Below are 27,904 nucleotides of genomic sequence, written 5' to 3' on the forward strand. Positions count from 1 at the left end.
GATAAATTAGAAGCTGAAACCTTTTCACTAGGGTAGGAAAAAACAATCATGCATGAGCCGTACTTGCTAGAAATCACCAGGGATCAAAAAATGTCCCTGTTGTGTGCTTGTCATTGATTCAGGACACACACAGTTAGATAAGCTACTGGAACACCTATCAAGATAGGTAACAATAATGTTAGAAGCTGATGGTTCTATTGCATTCTAAGGCAAAAGATAAAGCTGACTTAAAAACACCTTATTTTTCTTCTAACTCTTATATCTATGATTTTGTTGTTGTTTGTAGTTTTGTGGTGCAAAAGCTGCTTCGGCTATATTGTGCCTGTTCAAGTTTTGTTATTTTCAGTTATCTATGATCTTGTTAAACCACCTTATACCATACCCAATACACTCCACTCAATGCTTCCCGTGGTCTCCTGACAGGATATTAAAATAATTCTGAATAATTTTGATGCCAAGCTTGCTCCTGTTCTGTGTCTCCTTTCAGCTTGTTTTTCTACTGTTTTTTCCCCTTTCACATGGAAATTTGCTCATAACCATTTAGTTCCTAAGAAGAATGACAAATCCTTCCCTTCTGTTTACTGTATCATCCCATTTCACTTACCACCCCTTCCCTTAAGTATTTCAAAACCATTCATCTGATCAATGATTGCCACTATATACTCCAACAGTGTTGATCCACTGGTGAGATACTGGCTTGTTACTCACCTTGGACAAATTCAATGGAAAAGTCTGGTGAACTTCAAAAGAACTGCTTCTTGACATTTCTAAATCTTTTGATTATGTTTGGCACAAAGGTCTTCTAAAAATGGCCTCCTACCTTGTGGACTGTCAACTGATTTTTTGGCACTATCTCTTGACTTCTTAACTATAGCTGCTGTTCACAATGTTCAGTTCTCTCTCCCACTCTTTTCCTTTAGTATATCAACTATCTTCTATTGATGAAGAACTTATTAATGACCAAAGACTTCAAATACTATCCAAAGGTTTGCTGGCAACAGTTCATTACATTCTGTCTTCCAATTTGAGAAATTTTACCCAGCAAAAAGTGTCTCACTTCTCAAACATACATCACCAATTCCTTAAATGCTGATCTGCAGATAATTCTCCAATGGGACAAAGAAAACTTAGTTAAATTCAAACGTTTAAAACTTAATCATATTATTTCTTGCAAAAGAGTCTGCTGTTCCTATGCAAACCTTTAAGGACGCTAAGATTTCTATACAAGTGTCACACATCTCTATGAGGGATTACCCTGACGGAGTATGGAATCCCCCAAAACCCCCTTTCTTTTTCTAGATTCTATTTAAAAGAGGGAAGTCAGTTTAATTAATGAGCAGTCTCTTAAAGTCTCTACACTCTGTCTCACAGATGTTCAGTTGCTGTTTCATGCATTTTCTATGCACACTTCTATGGGCACCATTCTTTTGAAATGACATCTGTAATTCCAACAAACTCTTACAAACCAGTCTGAACATGTGCTACAACCGGTCAACATCCATTCACTGTCCAAATTCAAATTCGTAATACTAACTTTTCCTCTTCCACGTTTGTCCCTTCTACTTCTGTCCTGGAACATTCTTTCTTCATGTTTCTCAAAAATTGCAATCTACAGAAATTCCAGTCTAATGTCAACAAGTATACTTTGTCTTCTAAGCCTTAAACCCATGTATGGTATTAAGTAGTAACCCCCAAACACAAAAGGTCTAATACCTTTTGTGTTTGGGAGTTAGTACTTAAATAAAATCATGTATAGGTGGTAGAGAATTTGGCATAAAAATTTGTTACACAAGAAGTTTTCTCCTGCACATAAGGTCACTAATTGTGGCTACCTGTTGTCCAATAGTTTCAAAACCAGCTATAAAAGTTCATTCGAGTTTTTTTTATTTTTATTATTATTATTTTTAGCCATATGGTGCAAGGAAGCCTGAGGCTTATGCTGCACCAGCCAAAAAAAAAAATTCTGAATTACCCAGAGAGAGAGAGAGAGAGAGAGAGAGAGAGAGAGAGAGAGAGAAGTAGAAGGGAATCATCTTCTACTTTTAGAAACGTTACCAAGTGTCTTCTTGGTAATGTTTTTCGATTAAAAACAATGTTATTAACTTTAGGTTGACTCATGGATAATTGTTTCTAAAGAGTATAAACCCAAATAATAAGTGTCCTCAGACACTTATTATTTAGTAGTGTTGTTTTGTGCCATGTGATATAAACCAGTCCTTAACAATTAATGGAGCCATACTGGGCTATGCTCAGCAAGGCACATTTCTTACTTTCAGAATGGGATGTGCACTGTTGTGCAGAAGCATCACTTTCCCACACATCAATTCACATCTTGTCTTCTGTATTGTGGAAAACATAGCATATAGCTGCCATATAAATGTAATGAAGGTCATGCACTGGAAGATATCTACAACAAAAAAGCCATTTTACTTTATTCTGAGTTCTATGGCTTCAGCATAATATCTATCAACTGGATTTGAACTTCAGCAGACAAAATCTTCAGTAAACAATTGAATCAATAAATTGCAACTAAACACTAAATATTGTATAAAACTGTATCATGAACTTGCCTGTCTATGAGCTTCGGCAGCATGCCTAATATCTTTATAAATATCTTGTTGCATCTGTTCGATTGTCTTTTTTTCTTCATTTGTGAATCTATCTTTTGCTGTGCGACTGATTAAAAAGGGAAAAAAAAACACACACACACACATATATATATATATATACACACATGCTTTAGTTATATTCCAAGGAAAACAAATTTTTCTAACTTTAAAATGAATATTAAACAAAAAAGTAGTAATTAAAAAATGTATTTCACAGCTAGGTAGTGCCATGCATGACACAGACATATTTAGATATTGCAAAACTCATTTGTAATGCCATAAAAAATATAATAATAAAATATAAAACATATCTGGGAGATAACCAAGTGAGAATAAGAGAAGTTTATGTTCACTTAATTTTCCTGAGCCATAAGCATGCTATGATAATAAAACAGAACTGCATTGCTAGCAATGATCATGCTGTATAATAAAAACTCGTTCATATGATTTTTCTGAGTTTCATAATTTAGGTGTACTGACACAATTTTGGCAGTGATTTTTTAATTCTTTGCATTGATTATTTTCAAATTATGCCTGTATAGGCACGATATTTGGCAAAGATTAATCAATTTAACTCTTCACCATTTCTATGTTTGTTACACAAATGAGGACTGTTTGAAAATTAATGTAACAGCTATTTTGGGCAAGTAACTATGCAATCCCCTCCCCCACCAACAGTCACACAAAACATGTTTATTTTCTTCTAGTTACAGAGTGATGCATACCTCTGATGACAATAAGTGAATAAACTAAAATGACTGAAACGTGAACAAATGAACTACTTGAAACATGGACAAATGAACTACTTGAAGTAGTTCATTTGAATTGCACTTGAAATATGGATAAATGAATTGCACATGGTTCTTTGATTTCTGCATGCCAAAAGGACTAAGCCCATAGATATTTATCAGCACCTGCAAGATTTGAGTAAACACATCACAAACTCTACTAACGCAGCTGTTTCACAACAGTCAGTTCTTTCTCCCACTCTTTTCCTCTTGTATGTTAATTACCTTCTTGTGATGAAGAATCTATTAATGACCAAAGGCGTCCAAATCATATCCATAGTTTTGTTGATAATACGCACCATATTCCGCCTTCTAGGTTGAATAAAATCATGCTCGAGAAACAAGTGTTTTTGGTACATTCAGTTCAACTAAGGCCAAACAAACCTTGAAGATAGCCCAAGGCATGTGTGATCCCCTCAGCAGGCACCACTAACCACAATACTGAATTCAATGAGCACATTTATTCTTGATGATAGGAAGAATAAGTCACTGAAAAAGCATCTGGCAAGAAATAAATTCAGTGATGTAACTTAATTGAACAGAAATGGCGATGAATTTTAAAACTTAGGTATAACTGCACTTATAACACGGTGGAACAAGTGTCTGCATGTAATGGGTGACTATGTCAAAAAGTAGTCCATTCGATGCACCCTCATTTGCGATGTTTCTTTGTTCTGTAATTAAATCTATTGTCACAAACACATCTGTTACTTTACTTCTCAAATGGCTTACTTTTAACTGCATACAGACTTGTTTGGTTCCATATCATCAGAACTAATTATGGTAATAAAGATCTCTCAAGAGTCCTTCTGCCATATCTGTAGGTACTAAATTAGCCCAAAGCAGCTGAAAGCAGGATTATTTTAGGTGACACTCAAATTTTGCAGTGCATAAGCATACTCATAGTGCAATTCATCAACACTGGTAAGGCACAGTGTGTACTTTGATTCAACGAGCTGCAATATTCCACCACTCTTATGTGCAAATTTCACACATGGTTTAAAAAGAAGCCACTGAGTAGACCCACAGAGCTATGCAATGGTAGCGAAAATTCATAAAGGATGCCTGTTTGTGCAATCATCCTGGAAATGTGGTGGCTGAACAAGTCAGTGAGGGTGCAGTGGAGCTGGTTCGAGGAACTTTTATGCATAGCAATCCATACAACATGGCAGTTATGTATGTTAATTCATGTTACACACTGTTGACCTTAACATGTCAAGGTCAACAGTGTGTAACATGCTATATTACCATCTGAGAATGAAACTATACAAAGCTCGTACAAAAGCTTTTGATCGATGACAAAACCAAATTTTTCCATCATTACAGTTTTGCAATTATGCTGCCATCTACTGAAACATGCAGATTTTCTGATTGTGAAATAAAAACTTGAAGATATCCTCTGTCACTCGTAAGCAGTTTCAGGTTTGTATCGTCTACTTTATTCACACAATAATGTCTTAGTTTTGAAAAAGAGGTTTGTGGACAGCTTTGTACATTCAATAAAAATGCAATGTGATGCTTCATTACCTTCAAAAACTGCTTTAGTGACAGCAGTGTCTAGTTTTTTGATTGAGGAATGATGATGACAATTTCCCTGTGCCATCACTTACCACTGGTGAGCATTTAAGTAGCCACTTATGAAGTTTGTTTGTGTATGCAGATTTCCCCTGGGGTACTGGTTATAATTTTCCTGGGCATTAACATTGACTGCATGCTGATTTTTTTTTTTTAGAAATGAAATTTCTTGCTGTTCGCTGTAGGGTTGGTATAAAAACAGAGAGGTTTTGATCTTTTAAAGGGGGCATATCCTATTACATTAAAAAAATTCTATGTGAGCAAAAATTATGAATATGGACTAAAACTAGTAAGTGATCTAATTATTTATAAGGAGAGTGAAATGTTCTAAACAAAGCCATTTATATTAATTTTTAATAAATGTTAGTTGTGTTTACTAAAAATTCACTGTAATAAGAAATCTTATTACAGTGAATTACTGACCCAATCTTATTACTGACAAATGCTTATGTTGATTGTCATAAGTGTGTCTTTATTTAAATGCTTCTAATTTGTCACTGATGAAGTAAACCAATATTATTTGAGAGCTTACAAAACATCCGATTTGCTAATTTAATGCAATTATTCCTGATATTTATCTTGTGCTCATGCATCATTGCCAATGGACTTGCCTAAATTATTGTGCAACTCCTCACCAGCATTTGATAATGTAGTGTAGTCTTTTTTTTTTTTTTTTAAATCTTTTACCCTATTTATTATTATGTAAGCTTATAAAGAATAAACATTTAAATATGAGAAATAAATAAATATACAGCAAAGCTTCCCAATAATTCATCACATACAACATAGCAAGTAATGAAAATTATCAACAACCTGCAAATAGTATGGTTGCAAAGGGGCTGGCAGGCCCCATCAATTAATTTTTTACTTCTGAGAAAAGTTTTTTTTTTTTTTTTTTTGAATTCTGCTTGTAGTATATTAATGCTTGATTTTTACCTAATAAATTGGAATACATATTAAAGCATTTTTTAATGGAAAATTCAAAAACTTAAAAACGCAAATCTTACACTTTTTTCAAAATAATGAAACTTATTAATTCTGTTGGGATAAAAATCCATTATAAACAAAATATAAACATAAAGCTATTAGTCATTTCCATTTTCAAGTTTAGAAAACTATTATGCACACAAAAACTCCAACTAATGTATGCATACATATTACTATATTCTATCAATAAACCATTTTAAATAATAAATACATAAAACTAAGAGTACTTAACTCCTGTAACAGTAGCAGCAGCTGTCTAGCAAGAAATATTTGCGTATACAATAAACCCTCGCTAATCCGGTTCCAGTTAATCTGGATTCAAATATGAAAAATTTCGTTCACAACTGAGTACTTTGAAAGACATGTAGGATTTAGGAAGGCAGATGAGTCACTGACTGTGCAGAGAGAGAGAGTTTGTTTTGTTTGTTTGTTATTTGGTTTTTAGGAGCATTAGCAACTAAGGCCATATTGCTCTGGGGATATGCGGTGGTCATTCCCTGACCTTTCCACATCCTCCGTATTTGGTGGTCACGGGCTCGAACCCCAGTCTAATTAAGAAGCGTGTGCTATGCACTGCTGCTCCTGCCCGCCTGGCTACGGAGGCGCCAGAGAGAGAGAGTGAGAGATGGACTATACATTTCATCGTCTTGCGTGTTGTTCAGTATCATTGTTGACTCTGAGTTGAACGGATGTTATTGCTTATATCGCTTCATTTGTGTACTTCTTTATAGGTATATATGTACATAAGTTAACATATTTTATATAATTATGGGTTCTAAAGAATTGAAAAGTGGAATAAAAAGAAATGTTACTTTAACTATCATTAACAAGCTCAAAGTGATAGAACAACTTGAAAACAGTGTTCCTGGAACATCGTTTTCAAGTTGCTCAAAAAATAAAAAATAAACTGCTGAAAAATTTGGTATTGGCCACATAGGCTGTGTCAGATATTAAAAAACAAAAAGACATTTGCTTTAAAATTTGATGTGGGAAGTGATAAAAACAGTGTATCAAATACATAGACATTAAAAAAGCCAAAAGAAGTGTTGCTGGAAGTTGTATTAAGTGGTATTCACAGCAAAGATCAAGTGGCGCTGGTGCGTGACGCCAACGCCATCTGATAAATGTATAAAAAGACAATAGTTACATTTATCGATCTATTGATGGAAAAATGTATTGTCATTTTACGGTTTTTAAATAAAGGCTCTACAGTGATATTTTTTAAATTTATTTTCATGAGCACTGCCTATATCATTAAATTTTCCATTAATTTGTGTACTATGTTTTTTTTTTGTCTTTTTAGGATTTTTTATTTTTTGTCCTTTAGGGCTATCTTTTGCTTCACTAATCCAGATTATTGCTTAATCCAGATGACTTTTCCCCCAATTAATATAGATAAGCAAGGGTTTAGTGTATTATGATCAAACCAAAAACAGTAGCACAGAACAGGGGCAAAAATGGTAACAGTTATAGTAGCGGCTCATTTCTCAGGATGTTTCACATAACTATGTATATTTAGGAAGGTAGATAGAAAAAGAGCCACTAATCTTGAAGTGACCATTATTAACATGCAATAAACATTTCATAAGTGGCCTGTTAATATTAAAATGATTGGCCCACCACTGCTGGGTTAATGATTTTAACAATGGTTCCAGATAAATTAAATTTTTTGATTGTAAGCTCATAGAATTAAGATCTAATCATCATGAGGCACTCGTGTCCCTTGTGTTTGAAAGTAGGGGGAGAAATAAAAGATCTGTGCCTTCATTCTCATTTGGCAAAATGCTAAGATTTTATCAACACTCAAATTATGGGAAATTGCCATCTATTTCTTCCCACAGCTCATTCAGAATCATCATACTGAAACTTAATGGTTATTTTGGAAAACCTGAGAACTAGAACCACTACTTAAAATTTTAACATTTTCTAATAGTGCATTTTTGATGTTAAAATATTCCTCTTTTCATTTAAGTTTCCTTTCCCATGAAATTTAATTTAATATTAATAATGTGTCTCTTAAAATGAATGTCAACACTGTTAGGAAATTATGTTATCGAATTTAACTGTAGATAAATTCAATCTCATCAACAATATCAGATACTAGCATACATTCCTAATATCAGTCTTTTGCAGCTGTTTTCTCTCATTTCATGTAAAATCCTTTAAACTTATTCTGCTTAATCATTTGTTACCATCAAACATAATGCACTAGTGTTCAAAAGTTTAAACTTTTGAACATTAGTGTATGTAACTGCATAAATTTCTTATACAAAATTTGATGTTCTAAGGCAGCCTAGGACAACAAATCCAATTTGATGTCAGAATGAACATAATCTAAGCTGTGACTCATGTAAATCAGGACTATAAAATGCAAACTACACAGCACCACTCATTTCTAATTTTGATGCAGATGAAAAGTTATTTTTGTAGAATGCAGTACAGACATCTTCAGAGCATGGGTAGCTATTGGCAAGATAGGCAAGCTAAGACCAAGGGTTACAGCAACTCAGGATGACCACTATCTAGTTCTAACAACAAGATGCTAAGAAATGCTAGCCACAGTGATAGCCAAAGAGCTCTCAGGCACCATAGAACAAACTGGATACAGACAGCATTAGCATAGGCATATGATGCAAGAAAGCAAGCTTATTCAGCATCAGCCAAAAAAAAAACAAAAAAAAAACACACCACTCCCATTTCACCCCTCCGTTCGATCAAAATACCTGTCCAGTTGAGCCTTAAATTTGTTTAGGCTATCAACTTCAACAACAAGTGATGGAAGTCGGTTCCACCAACCAACCACCCGCTGGCCAAAGGCAAATTTCCGCACATCTATCCGACATCCGTCCTTCCTCAATTTGAATTTATGCCCTCTGAGCTGATTATTCTGAGCAAGATGAAGAATCCCATTGGCATTGAGCATGCTCAAACCATTCAAAGCCTTATACACCTCTATCAGATCACCTCGCCGGTGCCTAGTCTCCAGACTCTGTAATTTGCAAAACTTAAGCCTTTCTTCGTAAGAGCAACCCTTTGTTCGATTCACTAATCTTGTTGCCCTTCTCTGTACCCGTTCCAGCAGCTCTACATCCTTCTTGAAATGAGGCCTCCAGACCTGTATACAGTACTCAAGATGTGGCCTAACCATTGCCTTATACAAGGGAATAATCACCTCCTTATCCCTGCTAGAAAAATTCCTGTATATCATTGACAAGACACCATGAGCTACTCTTGCAGCTCGTCTGCACTGCTCAGAGAACTTCATATCTGCCTGCACAATTACCCCCAGGTCCTTTTCATTCTCCACCACTGTCAGTGTAGTACCGCAGAGTTGATACGTTGCTCTGGGGTTACTGTTTCCCATATGTAGTACTTTACATTTGTCAATGTTAAACTTCATTTGCCACCTCTCAGCCCATCTGTTCAACCTTTCCAGATCCTGTTGCAGCAGCATAGCGTCAGTGGTGTCCTTAACAACCCTGCCAACCTTTGTATCATCTGCAAACTTGGACATTAAACTTGATATCCCATCATCAATATCATTCATAAACACCGAAAACAACAACGGACCCAACACTGAACCCTGAGGAACTCCACTAATAACATTAGTCCACGTTGAGGAGTGTCCATTGATTACCACTCTCTGTCTTCTGCCACTCAACCATCCCCTTATCCATAGCAGCAATTTGCCTCCAATGCCACACTGCTCCAATTTGTGCAGCAGTCTTCCATGTGCAACAGTATCAAAAGCCTTTCTGAGATCCAAATATATAATATCAAAGTTATTCCCTGCATCCAGTTCTTTTGTGACTACATCATAGTATCCAATCAAATTGGTCAGGCAAGACCTGACCTTAACAAAACCATGCTGCGTCTGAGCTATAACTGAATTCTTGTCTAGATGATCCTGCAGTGCTTCTTTAACCAGTGCCTCCATTAATTTACCTGGAACAGAAGTTAAACTAACAGGTCTATAATTACTTGTGTCAGCCTTTGATCCTCCTTTGTGAATTGGGGTTACATTTGCACATCTCCAGTCTATGGGTACCTCCCCTGAGTCCAAAGAAGCTCTCATAATTATGGCTAGGGGTTTGCTTACTTCCTTTGCTGCCTCCTTTAATATAACTGGATAGATCCCATCCACCCCAGGTGCCTTTTTTATGTTTATCCTCAACAATCTCTCCTCCACTTTCCTCTCAGTTATTACAAAATCATCCAGCTCACTGCCAATGTTTACTTTACCTACATCATTCTCCTTCCTGAATAACTCCTCATGCGTGAATGTAGATGCAAAATACTCGTTTAGATTGTTAGCCACCTGAGCAGGATCCTCAACTGTTGAACCATCAATATCCAGTGGACCAATATGATTCATCCCTTTCCTTCTTGAGTTTAAATAGGTAAAGAACTCTTTTCTGTTTTTCTTTGCATCCTTTGCCAAGGATTTTTCATAGTCTGCCTTTGCCTGCCTAATCTCCTTTGTGACTTGGTTACAGACCAACTTATATCTATCATAGGCTTCCATGTCACCCATTAATTTGTATGTATCCCATGCATTTTTCTTCTCTGCCACATGTCTCATTAGTTCATCTGACAACCATTTAGGCCTAAACCTTGAACAATATTTCTTAGTTGGTATGTAAAGCCTGGTAGCCTCCAAGATTAGTTCCTTGAATGCTTCCCATTTTGAGTTTGCTGTTGGTAACATCATCAGTTGGTCCCACTGTATAGAATTTAAATACTGTCTCAGACCATCATAGTCGCCTTTACGAAAACAAAAACCCTTCCCTTTACCTCTGACGGTAGTTACCTCCTGAGTAAATCCCACTTCAACACACTGTGATCACTGCCACCTAGTGGTTCATTTATCTGCAGATTCTTAATGCATGAAGAATCACTACTGATAATCAGATCAAGAGTATTGCTCCCTCTTGTTGCCTCACGAACATGCTGATGTAGAAAACAATCATCCAATAAATCCACAAAAGCCTTGCTAGTGTGCGAGTGACCAACCTACAAATTCCAGTCAATATCTGGGAAATTAAAATCCCCCATTATAAGACTCTCTGATTTACTGGCCCACTCTATTTCCCTGTACAATATCTTATTATACTCATCAGAGTCATTAGGCCTATAGCACACTCCTACTCTCAATTTTGATCTCCCAATGCTGAAGTCACACCAAACTGACTCGACACTGCCCTGTCCATCGATGTCGACTGGCTTCACTTCCTTGGACTTTATGTGTTTCTTAACTAATAGCATAACTCCTCCTCTCCTCCTGTCCTGTCTATCCTTTCTATACACATTGTATTCCCCAAATTCCAGTTCCGCATTCCTTATATCTGTGTGACACCACGTCTCTGATATCCCAACAATATCTGCCTTTAATGTTTTGAGAAATACCTCGAATTCATCAAATTTATTTACCAAACTCCTAGCATTGGTGTACACGCAGGTATGCATGCACCTGTTTCTATTCTTGGCTACCCTAACACAACCCATGTGTTTACTTGTACCGCAATGACTCCCAGCAGTCTCTGAAATATCCTGCATCTTGTTTTTCAGGCTTCTGCTCATTTCAATAGAAGCAGTGCAAGAATCACTTCCACCTCTGCCAGTGGCTACTGTTAATCTATTAGTCCTTGTATCCCCCCCCCAAGTAGCAGTTTTCCGACCCACCTAACTCTGCCTCGACAGCATCAGCAAAAATTCTTGCACCCTTTCTATTTAAGTGTATCCCATCCCTGTAGAAGCAATCTCTCCTGTTAACAAGTACAGTCCAGGCTGAAAAAAATTCTACCCCTTGAGCCTTGCACAATCCCTCCAGGGCCGAATTGATCGACAAGGCTCTCATCATATACTCCCTCCTATCGTGTCTGGGCAGAATTGCAGACACTTTCAAATTCAACTTCGGGAAAGGCAATACTATGTGAGTGTGTGCCCTCTCCTACAGCTGAGTCTGTCTGACTTGATGTATACAATTACCATCTATGAAGCCAAGCCCAACAGATGAATCAAAATTTAATCTTAAAACTGGTTCTTAATATGTTTTCATCTAGAAAGAAAATGGAATGCCTCCTATCCTTCTAAATTAGGAAAAGAGACCACAATTAACAGAAGTGGTATAATAATATACAGCCAAATCAAACTCAACATTTTTAGGGAACACTTCTCAAAAATATAGGGATGAGACCTTTGAGTCTTAAGTGTGGCTTTTCAAGGGAAAAGTCCCACTTTAGGACTTTTCACTGGTCTGAATTCATTTCCATAGACAGTAATTGTCTTCCAATAAGACTCAAGTGGTCAATGAATTCCCTCAAAGTGAGGACATTTTTCACATAGAGTGGCCAGCCAGATCTCATAAGTGAATCCAACTGAGCATGCCTAGGAAGCTTTAGGGAATCAAATCAACCTATATCTCCCAGAACTCTCTTGTGTTAAGATCTGCTTTTTCAGAGGTCTCATTCTGAATCTGGCGACCATATTCCCTATCTGCATTACATATGCCTGATCCTTCAGTGCAGGGTAGTTATGATTCATGAAAAGGGAGAGATTTCTTTTTAAACTCAATATAACTTATAATACTATTCTATAAAAGGTTTAATATAATTCCATTAGCTGCCTATTTTTTTTCTGAATTCATTTTCATGGACAATAATTCTCTTCCAAATAGGACTCAAGTGGTCAATGAATTCCCTCAAAGTGAGGATATTTTTCAGATTTAATACATCATATGGCTGAATTAGCTTTCAGACACTAGTATACACTTCCATATCAGTCTTCTGCACTTTTTTTCTCTCATTTAATCTAAAATCATTTAAACTCACTGCACTTTAATCATTTGTTACCATCACTCTATCCTATTCAAATAGAATCTTAGAGTAAATCAGTTAACTGAAAAGCTGATTAATCCAAAATTACATTTTCAGATATTGGAGAAACAATTAGTAAATTTTAAAGTTTAATATCGTAAATATTGACAGAGCTATGATGCTCAATGAATTCTACAATTGTGCACTTTATATATAAAAAATAAGAAACTTTACCTCAATGCTCTTTTGCAGAATGCTTCAGCACGCCAAACTCCTAAATTCAATCGAACATAAAATTATTTCATGACTTCTCTCTCCCAAAGACGCATAAATGGCTCGACACATCTGCGAGTGATAAGCTAAGGACCCCCAACCTGACCGGCAACACATCAAACCACCATCACATAACCCTGGACGACAAAAGGCATTATGTCTAATGAATTCAATAAAAGGGTTGCGGAGAGCAATAGTTAAAAAATAAATTAGTTAATTTAATTTTTAACTATTAGTCTGCACAACATTTTTATTGATTTTATTGGACATAATGCCTTCTGTCGTCCAAGGTTATGTGGTGGTGGTTTGATGTGTTGGCAATCAGGTCGGGGGGGGTTCTTAGCTATTGGTTGCAGATGTGTCGAGCCATTCATGCATCTTTGGAGAAGAGAAGTCATTAAATAATTTTATGTTCGATTGAATTTAGGAGTTCGGTGTGCTGAGGCATTCTACAAAATTTAAATTACTCAAATTAGAATTTTTATTTTGTTAAAAAAAATGTTTCGTTTGGATAACACTGAGTTTTTTCATGATGAAGTAAACATGTACTTTTTCCTTACCCATCCTGAAGGACAGGATACTCTGTTTCTTGTCCAACTGGAAAATTTCCATCGGGAAATAAATCAGCAATAGGAATTGATGGAGGATTAGTTTGCTGTTTAGGCCCACCTCCTATTTCAAAGAACAAAATTACAATAAAATTCCTGCTCAAGTGAGATCAAGTTTTCACAGCATATATTTAAATTTTAGAAATATTTCTTATAAAAACTAATATTAATTATGAGCAATATATCATGAAAACTGCTTTTAAAAAATATGTTTTACTATAATTTCATGACTATATTATTATCAAACAGATATTTCATGCCCCTCTATCTACTAAAGATCTTTAAAGTCTGAGGCATGCATAATACAGCAATCTTGAATTTCTTAACTTCATCATACAATAGTAGAGATAGATACCCATTAGCTTTAATGTGTGGAGCTTCAATGAATAAATTGCAATCAAAAGCATTCAGTTCTGAATACACTACAAAGGCACCGATCTCTCACACTGATACTATTGCCACAAGTTGACTTGATGTTGTACGAAAATAAACAGTACTTTCTTTTCAAGATGTGCAATGCTGTTTGATGTACTGTAGTACTGCAACCATGACAGCTAATTCACTTCATATATAAATATATAGTGGCACGTAAGAAAACATAAAAGGAAGAAAAACGCATGTTACTGAACTGTAAAAATTGATGTGTATTTCGTAGCCTTGGTTTTTATTATAGTTGACCTTCATTGGTGCTGATCGCTTCTGTCATTCTTCTTTGTGTTCACTATTGCCACCAACATATCTGAATTCTGTGCGATACTTGTTAATGTTTGGCCATTTTCATATATCCTTATTATTTTAATTTTCTGATCCAACTCAAATTGCTTTCCTTTTCTTGATAGATTTACTAGTACCGCTGTCGCTTATTCTCTTAGTCGGCACTGTGATAACGGTCAAAATGAAATTTTCTTTTTGAAATAAATGAAATAAAGAACTTCACAGGGTTAAGGCGAAAACTCACTATTATCACTCCACGCGAGCTCACATTTTACTAAAGCACATTTCTGGAGGTCACTACCATAAAACAAAAACAATCTGCACTTTCCGGGTTACTGGGCCTTTCTGTTAGTGCAATTAATTATAAACGGGTAGTAAACTCGATCTTACTGCATTTGCGATAATACTGATAGCTGGAATTCTGTGGATTTTACATTATCATAGTAATGTATGTCCCCTTCACTGAAATTTTCAGTCATATAAAAAAATATATAAATAACATAACATAAGTCCAAAGCTACACAAGTCAGGGACTTACTGTATCGGATAATGTTCAGCAGCCTACGTAAAAAGTATGGCGATAGATAAAAAAAAACAAAAAAACTTACCATGCATTACTCTGGTTTTTTCAAATTCTAGAACTTAATGTCATAAAAAATTTTCAATTTCTGCATTTGTATGCCCAAATCAGACAGGCTTGATCTCCGATTTTTAAGACTACAGGTAACCCTCGTATAACACAGTAGTTTGGTTCCTACAAAATCTCATGTAACGCGAAAACATGTTATACGGCACAAAGAACCAGTACAAAAAGGGGGGTTACGTTCCAAAAGCTAACAAAAATCATTTTTTTTAATAACTATCGGAACTTAATTTTTATAGTAGTAATAACTTAATATTTTAACTTTATTTTTATAACAGTAGTAACTTAAATAGCAATAACTGAACAAACGTCTTACCTTTACAAACTGTGATACTTATATATGAGATAATGTACGTTAATTTAATTTTCTTCCTCTTCATCGCTGCTAAGCACAATCTCCTCTGCAGCACCTAGATTTCGTGTACTTCTGCACTCTTCGAAGTCACAATTATTTTTTATGGTCTCAAACAAGCACAAGTTCAATAGCATAGAACCTAACCCAGGGCTCTCCCAACAAAATACAATGTACCCCTGCTTTAAATGATATGTGAAAATCGGAAGAATATTTTCCAGTTAGCAAAATATAAATAAATTTACACTTACACACATAGCTTAATTAATACATACTGTATTATGTACATACTAATTGATATTTCTGTTCAGTGACTTTTTTTTTTGGTTCTAAAATTTAAAATATTAAAAATGATACGCAATTAATAACAAAGAACACGATGTGCACAAGTGAGATAAGGAGTACTGTAATGAGTTTATGAACATTTTTTTAGATAATTGAATATTTTGATGAAAGGAAAAACACATTTCATCATAATAAAGTGAAAACCTATAGTAAATGCAAGAAGATCGAGTTCACTACCTGTTTATAATTGATTGCACTAACAGAAAAGCACAATAAACTGGAAACTGCATATTGTTTTTATTGTTTTATGGTAGTGACATTTAGAAATGTGCTTTAGAAAAATATCACGAAGGCAATAACGACTAGGGAGTCAACAGTGGGGATTCACAAAAAGGAATGGAACCGCTGAAAATTACATCTAACATAATAGTAGGGTTTTCCCAGCACAAAAATACAGTGTTATGTGAGATTTCCCGCAGTTCTCAAACTGTTAGAGCGAGACCATGTTATGTAAGTACTGTGTTGTGCAAGGATTACCGCAATTTATCGCTCATGTTAGAGCGAAACAGCGTTGTAGAAGTACCGTGTTATATGGGGGTTGCCTGTATTTTCATGCTACCATCTATTACAAACTGTTTATAATTACTTGGACACTCAGATAAGAACAGGATCAGGGTATGTCTGCCAGGGGCAAAGGTTGATGATGTAGAGCAGATATCATCTTTTAAGGGCACAAAAGGTGATATTGTTGTACACATTGGCACTAATGATTTTAAGAGTAGGAGATCAGTGGAATTACTTAACAAGTACAAGTCAATGTTGAAAAGAAGCAGTGAGTTAGGGTTGAATTTGAAAGTGCCTGCAATTCTGCCCAGACACAATAGGAGGGAGTATACAACGACAGCCTTGTCAATCAATTCAGCACTAGAGAGAGTGTGCAAGGCTCAAGGGGTAGAAGTTTTCTCAGTCTGGTCTGTGCTTGTTAACAGTTGAGACAGCTTCTACAGGGATGGGATACACTTAAATAGAAAGGGTACAAGAATATTTGCTGATGCTATCGAGGCAGTGTTAGGTGGGTCGGAAAACTACTAGCTTTCAGGGGGATACATGGACTAAGATTAACAGTAGCCACTGGCAGAGGTGAAAGTGATTCTTGCATTGCTTCTATGAAATGAGCAGCAACCTGGAAAACAAGGTGCAGGGGATTTCAGAGACTGCTGGGAGTCATTGCGGAACAAGTAAATACTTTTCGAAACAGCGACCTTTGGGTTGCCAGGCAGGCACAAAAAAAAATAGGAACAGGTGCATGTATACATGGGCTGTGTTAGGGTAGCAAAGAATAGGAACAGGTGCATGTATACTTTGCATGTACACCAATACTAGGAGTTTGGTAAATAAATTTGATGAATTTGAGGTGTTGATCAAAACATCAAAGGCAGATATTGTTGGGATATCAGAGACATGGTGTCACACAGATATAAGGAAGGCAGAAATGAAATTTGGGGAGTACAATGTGTACAGGAAGGATAGGAAGGGAGGAGGCGTTATGCTATTAGTTAAGAAACACAAAATCCAAGGGAGTACACAGCCAGTCGACATGGGTGGACAGAGCAGTGTTAAGTCAGTTTGGTGTGACATAAGCACTGGGAAAGCAAAATTGAGAGTAGGAGTGTGTTATAGGCCTAATGACTCTGATGAGTATAATAAACAACTGTACAGAAAAATAGTGGGCCAGTAAATCAGATTGTCTTATAATGGGATATTTTAATTTCCCAGATATTGACTGGAATTTGTGGGTTGGTCATACACACTAGCAAGGCTTTTGTGGATTAATTGGATGATTGTGTTCTACAGAATCATGTTCGGGAGGCAACTAAAGGGAGTAATACTCTTGATCTGATTATCAGTAGGGTTCTTCATGCATTACGAATCTGCAGATAAAGGAACCACTAGGTGGCAGTGATCTTCAGTGTGCTAAAGTGGAATTCACTCAGAGGTAACTACCATTAGGGGTAAAGGGAACGGTTTTTGATTTCATAAAGGTGACTAACAGTGGTTACGGTGGGACCAACTGACGATGTTACCAACAGCAAATTCAAAATGGGAAGAAGAATTCAAAGAAGTAATCTTGAAAGCTAATAGGCTTTTCGTACCAATCAAGAAATATTGTTCAAGATTTAGGCCTCAATGGATGTCAGATGAACTTATGAAACATGCAGCAGAGAAGAAAATTGCATGGGGAAACATAAATTAACAGGTGACACAGAAGTCTATAATGGATATAAGCTGGTCAGTAACCAAGTCACAATGTGACTTAGAGGTTAGGCAGGCAAAAGCAGATTACGAAAAATCTTTGGCAGAGGATGCAAAGAAAAACAGCAAAGAGTTTTTTACTTATGTAAACTCTAGAAGGAAGGGAATGAATCAGATTGGTCCACTTGATTTAAATGGTTCTACTGTTGATGATCCTGCTCAGGTATTTAACAAACTAAATGAGTATTTTGCATCTACATTCACACATGAGGAGTTATTCAGGGAGGAGAATGCCAGAGGTGTATTAAACTCTGGCAGTGAGCCAGATGATTTTGTAATAACTGACAGCAAAGTGGAGGAGAAATTGTTGAAGATAAATATAAGGAAGGCACCTGGTGTGAATGGGATCTATCCAGTTATATTAAAGGAGGTAGCAAAGGAAATAAGCAAACCCTTAGCCATAATTATGAGAGCTTCCTTGGACCCAGGGAAGGTCCCTATCAACTGGAGATGTGCAAATGTGCCCCCAATTCACAAAGGAGGATCAAAGGGTGACATAAGTAATTACAAACCTGTTAGTTTAACTTCTGTTCCAGGGAAATTAATGGAGGCACTGGTTAAAGAAGCACTGCAGGATCATCTAGACAAGACTTCAGTTATAGATCAGACACACCTTGGGTTTGTTAAAGGGAAGTCTTGTCTGATCAATTTGATTGGATACTATGATGTGGTCACAAAGGTATTGGATGCAAAGAATAATTTTAATATCATATTTGTATCTTAAAAAGGCTTTTGATACTGTTGAATATGGAAGACTGCTGCACAAATTGGAGCAGTATGGCATTGGAGTCAAATTGCTGGTATGAATAAAGGGATGGTTGAGTGGTAATCAATGGACACTGCTCTTTAATGACTAATGTTATTAGTGAAGTCCCCCAGGGTTTGGTGTTGGGTACATTGTTGTTCTCTGTATTTATTAATTATATTGATGATGGTATATCAGGGTTGTTAATGACACTAATGACAGTACACTACTGCAACAGGATGTAGAAAAGTTGAGCAGATCGGCTGAGAGGTGGCAACTGAAGTTTAATATTGACAAATGTAAAGTACTGCATAATGGGAAGCAATAACCCCAGAGTAACATATCAGCTGTGTTGTACTACACTGACAGTGGTGGAGAACAAAAAGGACCTGGGGTTAATTGCGCAATCAGATATGAAGTTTTCTGAGCAGTGCAGATGGTCTGCAAGAGTAGCTCATGGTTTCTTGTCAATGATATACAGGAATTTTTCTAGCAGGAATAAGGAGGTGATTATCCCTTTGTATAAGGCAATGGTCAGGCCACACTTTGAGTACTGTATACAAGTCTGGAGGTCTCATTTTAAGAAGGATGTAGAACTGCTGGAACAAGTATAGAGAAGGGCAACAAGATTATTGAATGGAACAAAGGGTTGCTCTTGCAAAGAAAGGCTTAAGTTTTGCAAATTACAGTGACTGGAGACTAGGCACCTATGAGGTTATTTGATTGAGGTGTATAAGGCCTTGAATGGTTTGAGCATGCTCAATGCTGATGGGATTCTTTCTCTTGCTCAGAATAATCACCTGAGAGGGCATAAATTCAAATTGAGGAAAGACAGTTGTAGGATAGATGTGTGGAAGTTTGCCTTTGGCCAGCGGGTGGTTGACTGCTGGAACAAACTTCCATCTGTCGTTGTAGAAGTTGATAGCTTAAATATAGATTCAAGGCAGAACTAGACAAACATTTGGAGTGAGTGGATGCATGAAATGAGAATTTTTTTTTTTTTTTGTCGCTGATGCTGTACAAGCTCGCTTTCTTGCAACATATGCTAGAAAAATTTCTAAACAATTTGTACACTAACAGACACACTATTTGAAGCAACTTTCAAAATATAGATCTATGTATATACTCCTGAAAGGATTAAAGGGAGGAGTGTAGGATGATACCACCAATGTCTTACCAGAAATTTGTAAAAATTTGTCCATAATGCAATGAAGCATCATTATGGCCAAAGGTGAGGTAACTCATTAATTTTTTGGAATAAATACATTTTTTGTTCATAACAAGTGTTCCATAATATTTGATATGATCATGTACATTCAATCTATCCCAGCAGAAGACAGAATACACAGCACGTTTATATACATATAAACTTCATGCTAATAAACTTTTTCATTTTTAACCCTACTGTACTTTTATTTATAGAAAAGAATTTTATTTTATTTTATTGTTAACCAAAGCATACAATTAACAGTACTGAATATTGTAAATCAGAAATAGTAAAATATGTTTAGTAGTAGCATCATTTTGTTTCTTAAAAATTGTTACTCACACTTGCTCTTGAACAAAGAGTATCACTTATTTTGTGATGAATAAATAAGAGATTTTTTGAGATAACACAGCACGTTGAAGCCATGCTCCACAACTCATATGGCTACCGATTTAAATCATGGAGAAATAAGTGTAAGTTCAAGCTCCATAAAACTCAACTCCACACCACTTCATTATTTAAAAGCATAATATAATGAGCCAGTTACTGCACATTTATTATTTCATATTTAGAAAGTAAATCTGAATAAAATGGCATTTAGGAAATGTTAAACATCCAACTACCTTTTCCTTTCCTTTTCTTTTTTTTCTTACTGCTAGTTTCAGTAATTTCTCCCTTTTCATCATCACCTAAAAGGAATAATTTATTAATTTTTTAAATTTATTTTTACATGGGAGATGCTTATTTGATAGTATAATTATCATCATTGAAGTGTTCCAAACATCACTTAGTTATTCTTAATTTTGGATTCTTCTGTTAGATCAAGATCTTTTCAATTAATTGTTAGAAGGCAAGACTGAACACCAATTGCTATATAATACAGTCGAACTTGGTTATAACGAGCATGGAAATAACAAGGTCACAGCTGTAACGAGCAAAAAGCATAATGATTTAATTTACGTGTATTCCCATACAATCGCTCACTGTTATAACAAGCATACTACACAGATATGCCGAACAAATTTTGGTAACTATGCAAACATTCTTAATTGCTTGGGTAGTCGGAAAAACCCAATTCTTTAAATAGACAAAAATGAAAAGGACGACTTAGCTTTATAACCACCTTCTTCGGATTAAAGGCCAATTTATGACCTTTATGACCTACGGGGCTATGCAATAGTGCATTGGTGTTCCTCTTGTTGCATTACTTTATATACAGATTGTATTGTATTCACTGAACCATAAATTTATTTCGGGACTTATAAGGATTTCGGAAAGGGGACTTCTAAGAACTTTGTATGCAGATCACTTTATCATTTTAAAGTAAAATCAATTAGAAACAAACCCTTCATTCGGAAGCTGTCTACTAACAAAAGAAAGTGTCATTCGATTCAAGAAACAGTCGAAATTATTCATGAGTTAGTCAATGTGGTGAAAAAATTTTGAAGTGTGTAAAAAGTTTTCTTTGTCCTCTTCATGTGTATCGACATTGTGGAAGAATAAAGATGTTTACATATTGGCAGTGGAAAAGAACATAGGTGAAAAAAAAAATTGGAAAGTGCGAGGTTACAAATGATGAAGCATTGTTTCAATGGTTCACTACACAAAGAAGAGCTGGGTTTTCAATAGACGGTCCGATCTTGAAAGCTCAAGTGTAAAAATTTGCTAAACAATTTGGATGTGACGATTTTGTGTGTAACAATGGTTGGCTGGATCAATTTAAAAACCGATATAACATCGTTTATGCTAAAATTAGTGGAGAATCTTGATCTGCAGATCCAAAATGGCAAATGAGTGGATTGACCGTGTCTGGGCAGAAATCAGGAAAGATTTCAACAACGAAGACATCTACAACAGTTGTGCTACTGCAACAGGGTCTAGAAATTATTTTGGGCAGATGGGCTGAGAAGTAGCAATTGAAGTTTAGTTTAACATTGACAAATACAAAGTACTGCATATGGGTAGAAGAAAGCCCAGAGAAACATACCAACTGTGTGGTACTACACTTAGGGTGGTGGAAAATAAAAAGACCTGGGAGTAATCCTGCAGTCAGATATGAAGTTTTCTGAGCAATGCAGACAGGCTGCCAGAGCAGATCATGGGGTATTGTCAATGATATACAGGAATTTTGCTAGCAGGGAAAAGGAGGTGATTATCCTCTTTGTATAAGGCAATGGTCAGGCCACGCCTTGAGTACTGCGTACAGGGTCTGGAGGCCTCATATTCACTAGAGGCCTCATTTTAGGAAGGATGTAGAGTTGCTTGACTGTGTACAGAGAAGGGCAACAAGATTGGCGAGGGGAACGAAGGGGTTCTCTTACCAAAAAAGGCTAAAGTTCTGCAAATTGCAGAGGCTGGAGACTAGGCACCTGTGAGGTGATCTGACTGAGGTGTATAAGGCCTTGAATGGGTTGAGTTCTAATGGGAATTCTAATGGGATTCTAATGGGATTCTAATGGAATTCACGCTGAATTCTAATGGGATTCTTCTGCTTGCTCAGATTACGAACCTGAGGGGGCATAAATTCAAATGGAGGAAAGACTGTAGAATAGATGTGCGGAAATTTGCCTTTAGCCAGCGGCTGGTTAATTGCTGGAACAAACTTCCATCTGTTGTGGAAGTCGATAGCTTAAATAAATTCAAGGAGAAACTGGACAACCTTTTAGAGGGAATGGTTGTGTGAAATTGTTTATTTATTTATTTTTTGGCTTATGCTCCATAAGCTCATATGCTTGCTTTCTCGCACATCACATGCCACTACTACGTCGATGAAACAGAACTTTTTTATAATTTTGACACCTGACAACGCATTTAAATTCAAAGGGGAAAAATGTGTTGGTGGAAAAACGTCAAAGGCTTGTATGCGCAAATATGACAGGAACTGATAAAAAAAAAATGTTTGTTATCGGAAAATCATTAAAACCTCAGTGTTTAAAAAACGTAAGGAAACTTCCTGTGGATTATACTGCAAACAAGAAAGCTTGGATGACTTCAGATACTTTTTGGCAATACATAAATGATTGGAATAAGGAACTATTCAAAAAGAAGAAATATATTTTGTTAGTTGATAACTGTCCTGCACATCCCCAGATTCAAAATTTATCCAACATTAAGCTAGTGTTTCTGCTTCCTAATGCGACATCAATTTTACAACCAGTGGACATAGGTTTGAAAGGATTTTATAAAAGATTTCTAATTCTATATCTGATCAGTCAAAGAGAACAGAAACTTATCGAGTCTATATCGATATTGGATGCTGTAAATTTATTGAATGATGCATGGAACAACATTACTCTGACAACCATATTGAATTGCTTCAAGAAATCGAAATTAAATTCAAATGAAATTTCAATTGTAGATGAAGAAAACAACTTACCATTATCCGAATGGTTGCTACGTAACAACGTTGTAGGTTTTAATACAGATAGCATCGATTTTACTAATCGATGACAACTTATTAACTAGTGGTCTTTCCACAGAGAGTGACATTGTAGCTGCTGTGCTCAACAAAAACAATAACGATGATGATATGATGACAACTGAAAGTGAATCAAAATCATTGCCGACAATCTCACAAGCTCAGGGTGCAATGGACACTTTAGTCAATTTTGTTGAAGGAAATGAGGCAAGTAATGAGACTTTTAACGTGCTGAGTGTTTTAGGAGGAAACTTAAGAAATATCAAAGTGAAATCTTTAAAACAAACATCAATTTTAAGATTCATAAATAAAGACTAATTGAAATCGTGTTTATTATTAAGCGTATGGTTTTAAAATTAGACAAACAAATAGTGTTTAATATTAAGTGTATTGTAGTTTATACAAGCATATTAATACTTATATTTTTCTCTCTAATATTTCTTTTGTTTTTTGAATCTATCTTTTTATTAAGTTATTGAGAATTTAAAAAAAAAAAATAGGAGGTAGATTTAACCCATCACCGATATAAAGTGTTCATTGTTTAATGGCCCCAGGGGTTTACCCATTTCTGATATTACTGATATAGCAAGTAACGATTAGAGCGAGGAAATTTTGTTGGCCCCTTGATGCTTATTATTATTATTATTAACTATAAGGTGCAAGAAAGCCTGAGGCTTTTGCTGCACCAACCAAAAAAAATAAAAAAATTCCTGAGTTACCCAGAGAGAGAAGAATGATGATATAACCAAGTTCGACTGCATAATGATGATCAAAAGTGAAAGTTAATCCACTAGTATATTACCACTATTAAAAAACTGTTTTTGGAAAGTTTCTGTAATTTTACTTCCAATTAATGGGTTCACTTGTAGAAACAGTATCAATAAAACATTAGCTGCATAAGGCTCTTCAATAAGGGCTCAGAATTGCCACATCTCTGACATTTCTAACATTCTTCCTCACCCCAAAAAATTCCCATAATATCACATAATGCTTGAAATAGAAAGATTACTGCTCACTTTAACTTCAGCTAAGCTATCTAGTGTTATGTGACAAGGCTTCTACTGCCTAATCATGGCCAAAGCATTATTAAAAAATTACAATGAAGATTGTTAATGAAGTATGTAAAATGTATAAGTACAGCTAAAATGGCAAAATTCCAATATTTGGAGTGTCATCAAACTTAATCAATTATAAATAAAATATGATATGATAAAATATGATTAAAAAATCAGTAATCTGGGTTTGTTCATTTTTTGCTTGATAGATCTTTGTAAATTTCATGGTATGATGCTAAGCATTTTTGAAGCAGTTGTCTTTTGAACTTTATGCTCCTTTCAGTCGAAAGATCTGCATTCAAAAAATAAGATTCTAATTGCTCAGCTAAGTTTAACTATTACCAGTTAAAAAAATTATTTAACTATTACCAGTATATATAAAAAGAAGTAAAATAAGTCCATCATCAAATATTCAAATAATAAGATTTATTAATTTAAATTAAAAGGTACTCCCTCCAAGTTTCTGTACAATACAAGTATTTCATAGTAAGTTTTTTAAAATCCACACAGATACAGAACAATGAAAAGAATGGTCGAATAACAAAAAAAATTGAACAATGTGTCCATTAATGGAAAAATAAATTGAGGAAACAAATGAAATTATGGAAGTTTTTTTTAATATATTCATATCAAATATGAATATTACTTTTCTATTGATTAAAAAAATAATTTTAAAATTTGCACAGAAAAAAAGTTTCAACCACCCTCTCACTAATGCAAAAAGTATCTAATATGGTTTTTACATAAAATAAATAAAAATCTCAAAAAATTCACTGGAAAATTACTGATTCAGTTTCTCATCAAAAGATGAGAAACTGAATGAGTTCTAATAATCTGATTACATTCTGATTTGAAATTTGGCTAAATAGTAATCTGTACAATCATACATGTTTACATAATAAAAATTATCGCCGTAGCTGAGTGGTCAGCACATGGGTGCACAAGTACACATGCCTTGATTGACCCGGATTCAAGCCTGTGACTGCTGAATACAGTGCTGTTTCTTGTATTCTCTCTACCTCGTGAACTCCTCTGACTGTGTGGTCATCCCGGAGTATAAACAGAAAATTTATTTATTTATAAATTGGTATATTTTCATTAAAAATTAACATTCAATAAAATATCAATTCTGGCTTCCAGCTTTATAAAGCAACTACAGGAACAACTCCACATGAAACCGTAACAAAATCAGGCTATAAATTACACAATTTTGTGGAGAACAAATGTATTTTAAAAATCTTTGGATGCTTTTTAAATTGCAGATGATTTTGAAAATGCACAAGCAGAATTTTTTACCCTTTAATTCTGCAATCAATATGGCCAAAATTGCGAATTTTTATATCATCCTTCAAACATTTATAACAATGTCACTTGTGAAATATTTCTGAATTAATTTTTTTTCTTGGTTGTTATTAATGTTATGATGATCACCTTAATCCCTTCCAAATATGAGTTTCTTCACTAGTTACCAATCTGTTGAGTGATTCCTTTATAGAATTTTGAAAATTTGTAAAAATGAAAAAGTTTTTACTTAAATGCCTTTATATATTAATACATTATTATTTTTACTTTGTTTCTCAATATTATAGTGAAATTATTGTCAAATTAGAATTAAAAACAGAAATAACTGTTACTTTTTTTTATCAACTATATCAGCAGTTCACAAAAGTGTTACAGTGGGTTCACACTAAAAATTCTGTAATGGCATCTGCTTAGATTTACATAAGCAAAATTTTGTAAACTACAGAATAGTTTAATAATTAATGTGGTTCAGTTCAAAATTTATATTTAGTTGTGGTTTGGGTGAAGCACCCTCACATAGCAAGCATGCATGACAGGATGTTAGTGGTAGGGATTGGGTGTGAACGTGCCGATATGTATTGCATCCTTTGGCTGTAGTAAAAGGGTTATAAAAATTATAACTGATGATAAACAAAGGTAGAATAAAGTAAAATAAAATTAAATATAAAGTAAAGAATTGCCAATTAAAGAAACCACATCTACCACAATTCCTTATACGGGTAACCCTTGTATAACACGGTAGTTAGGTTCCTATAAAATCTCATGTAGTGAGAAACTGTGTTATATGGGATTAAGAACCAGTACAAAAAGGGGGAGGATTACATTCCAAAAGTTAACAAAAATACATTATTTTTATTATAACAATCGGAAACCTAATTTTTATTAAAAATAGTAATAACTGAACAAACTGTGAGATACATGTGTCGGATATACTGTGATACATATACGTCAGATAATGTACGTTCACTTAATTTTCTTCCTCTTCATCGCTCCTAAGCACAATCAAACGAGAACATTTTCTCTGTTGCAGAATATCTTCACCTTCTCCAGCATCTAGATTGTGTATCTTCTGCTCTCTTTAAAAAATCAGTAATCTGGGTTTGTTCATTTTTTGCTTGATAGATCTTTGTAAATTTCATGGTATGATGCTAAGCATTTTTGAAGCAGTTGTCTTTTGAACTTTATGCTCCTTTCAGTCGAAAGATCTGCATTCAAAAAATAAGATTCTAATTGCTCAGCTAAGTTTATGCCTTCCCGTATACTCTTTGGTGTAAAATTTGGAACTTCAGAATTTATCTGCGCTATCATCCTCTGAATTGATTTGGTTTACCACCAATGCCATTTCCACCAAATCCACTTCACCAGACTTTTCTACCAGTAATTCTTGAACATCTTCAGTAGTCATATCATCAAAACCTTCCTACCGACTTAAGTTCTACTACGGCACCGATTCTGTTTTCTGCCGGTTCGACCATATTTCCTGAATGAACTGACTCTGTCCATAACTTTTTCCAACATGCATTAATTTCGACGGCTTTAATTCTTTTAGTGATAAAGCTATGATTCCGATGCAGTGCACAATTGAAAAATGGTTCCATGCTTCCAGAACTTCAATAGATTCGGAATCAATTTTTTTCCAAAATCCATTGTAACAATTTTCTGATGTAATGAATTTTAAAGGTAGATATAATGCCCTGATCTAATGGCTGAATTAAAGAAGTTGTATTAGGTGGTAGGAACATTACTTCAACGTTTGGATGACTTAAATCTTTTGGATGGCCTGGTGCTTATCCAATAGTAATAAAACTTTGAAATCTAGATTTTTCCGCTTTAAATAGATTTCCACAGCTGGCACAAAACATTTTGAAACCATTCTTTAAATAAATCGACAGTTATCCAAATTATTCCTAAGTTCCTTAGGCATAATTTAGGGCTTAATTTAATTCACAACAAAAGAAATTATTCCAATATGGTTCTAAGAACAAAGTTTAGTAATAAATACCTGGAAAAATTTATAAACGATCAAATTTATAAATACAAAAACCTTAAAAATCATGAACTGCATGCTTCTAAGTCGCAATTTTTTATGATCTCAAACAAGCACAGAACCTAACATGGGGATTTCCCAACAAAATAAAATACAGGGATTTTCCAAAAATTTTTTTTTGCACAATTACTAGCGAGTCAACAGTGGGGATTCATGAAAAAGAATGGA

The 27,904-nt window shown here is 35.1% G+C and overlaps 1 protein-coding gene across 1 annotated transcript in view; it reads right to left on the minus strand.

The window, feature by feature from the left end:
* und (methionyl aminopeptidase und) overlaps positions 1-27,904 on the minus strand; it is a 131,704-nt gene that overhangs the window by 56,293 nt on the left and 47,507 nt on the right. The window contains exons 3-5 of the mRNA XM_090372732.1: positions 20,538-20,603; positions 13,608-13,719; positions 2,571-2,676 (exon numbers count right to left, since the gene is read on the minus strand). Coding sequence (XP_090228858.1) covers positions 2,571-2,676; positions 13,608-13,719; positions 20,538-20,603 — 284 coding nt within the window. The remainder of the gene's footprint in view (positions 1-2,570; positions 2,677-13,607; positions 13,720-20,537; positions 20,604-27,904) is intronic.

The sequence above is a fragment of the Mastigoproctus giganteus genome, chromosome 4 (genome assembly GCF_048544385.1).
Source record: "Mastigoproctus giganteus isolate SK-2022 chromosome 4, ASM4854438v1, whole genome shotgun sequence".
NCBI lineage: Eukaryota > Metazoa > Arthropoda > Arachnida > Uropygi > Thelyphonidae > Mastigoproctus > Mastigoproctus giganteus.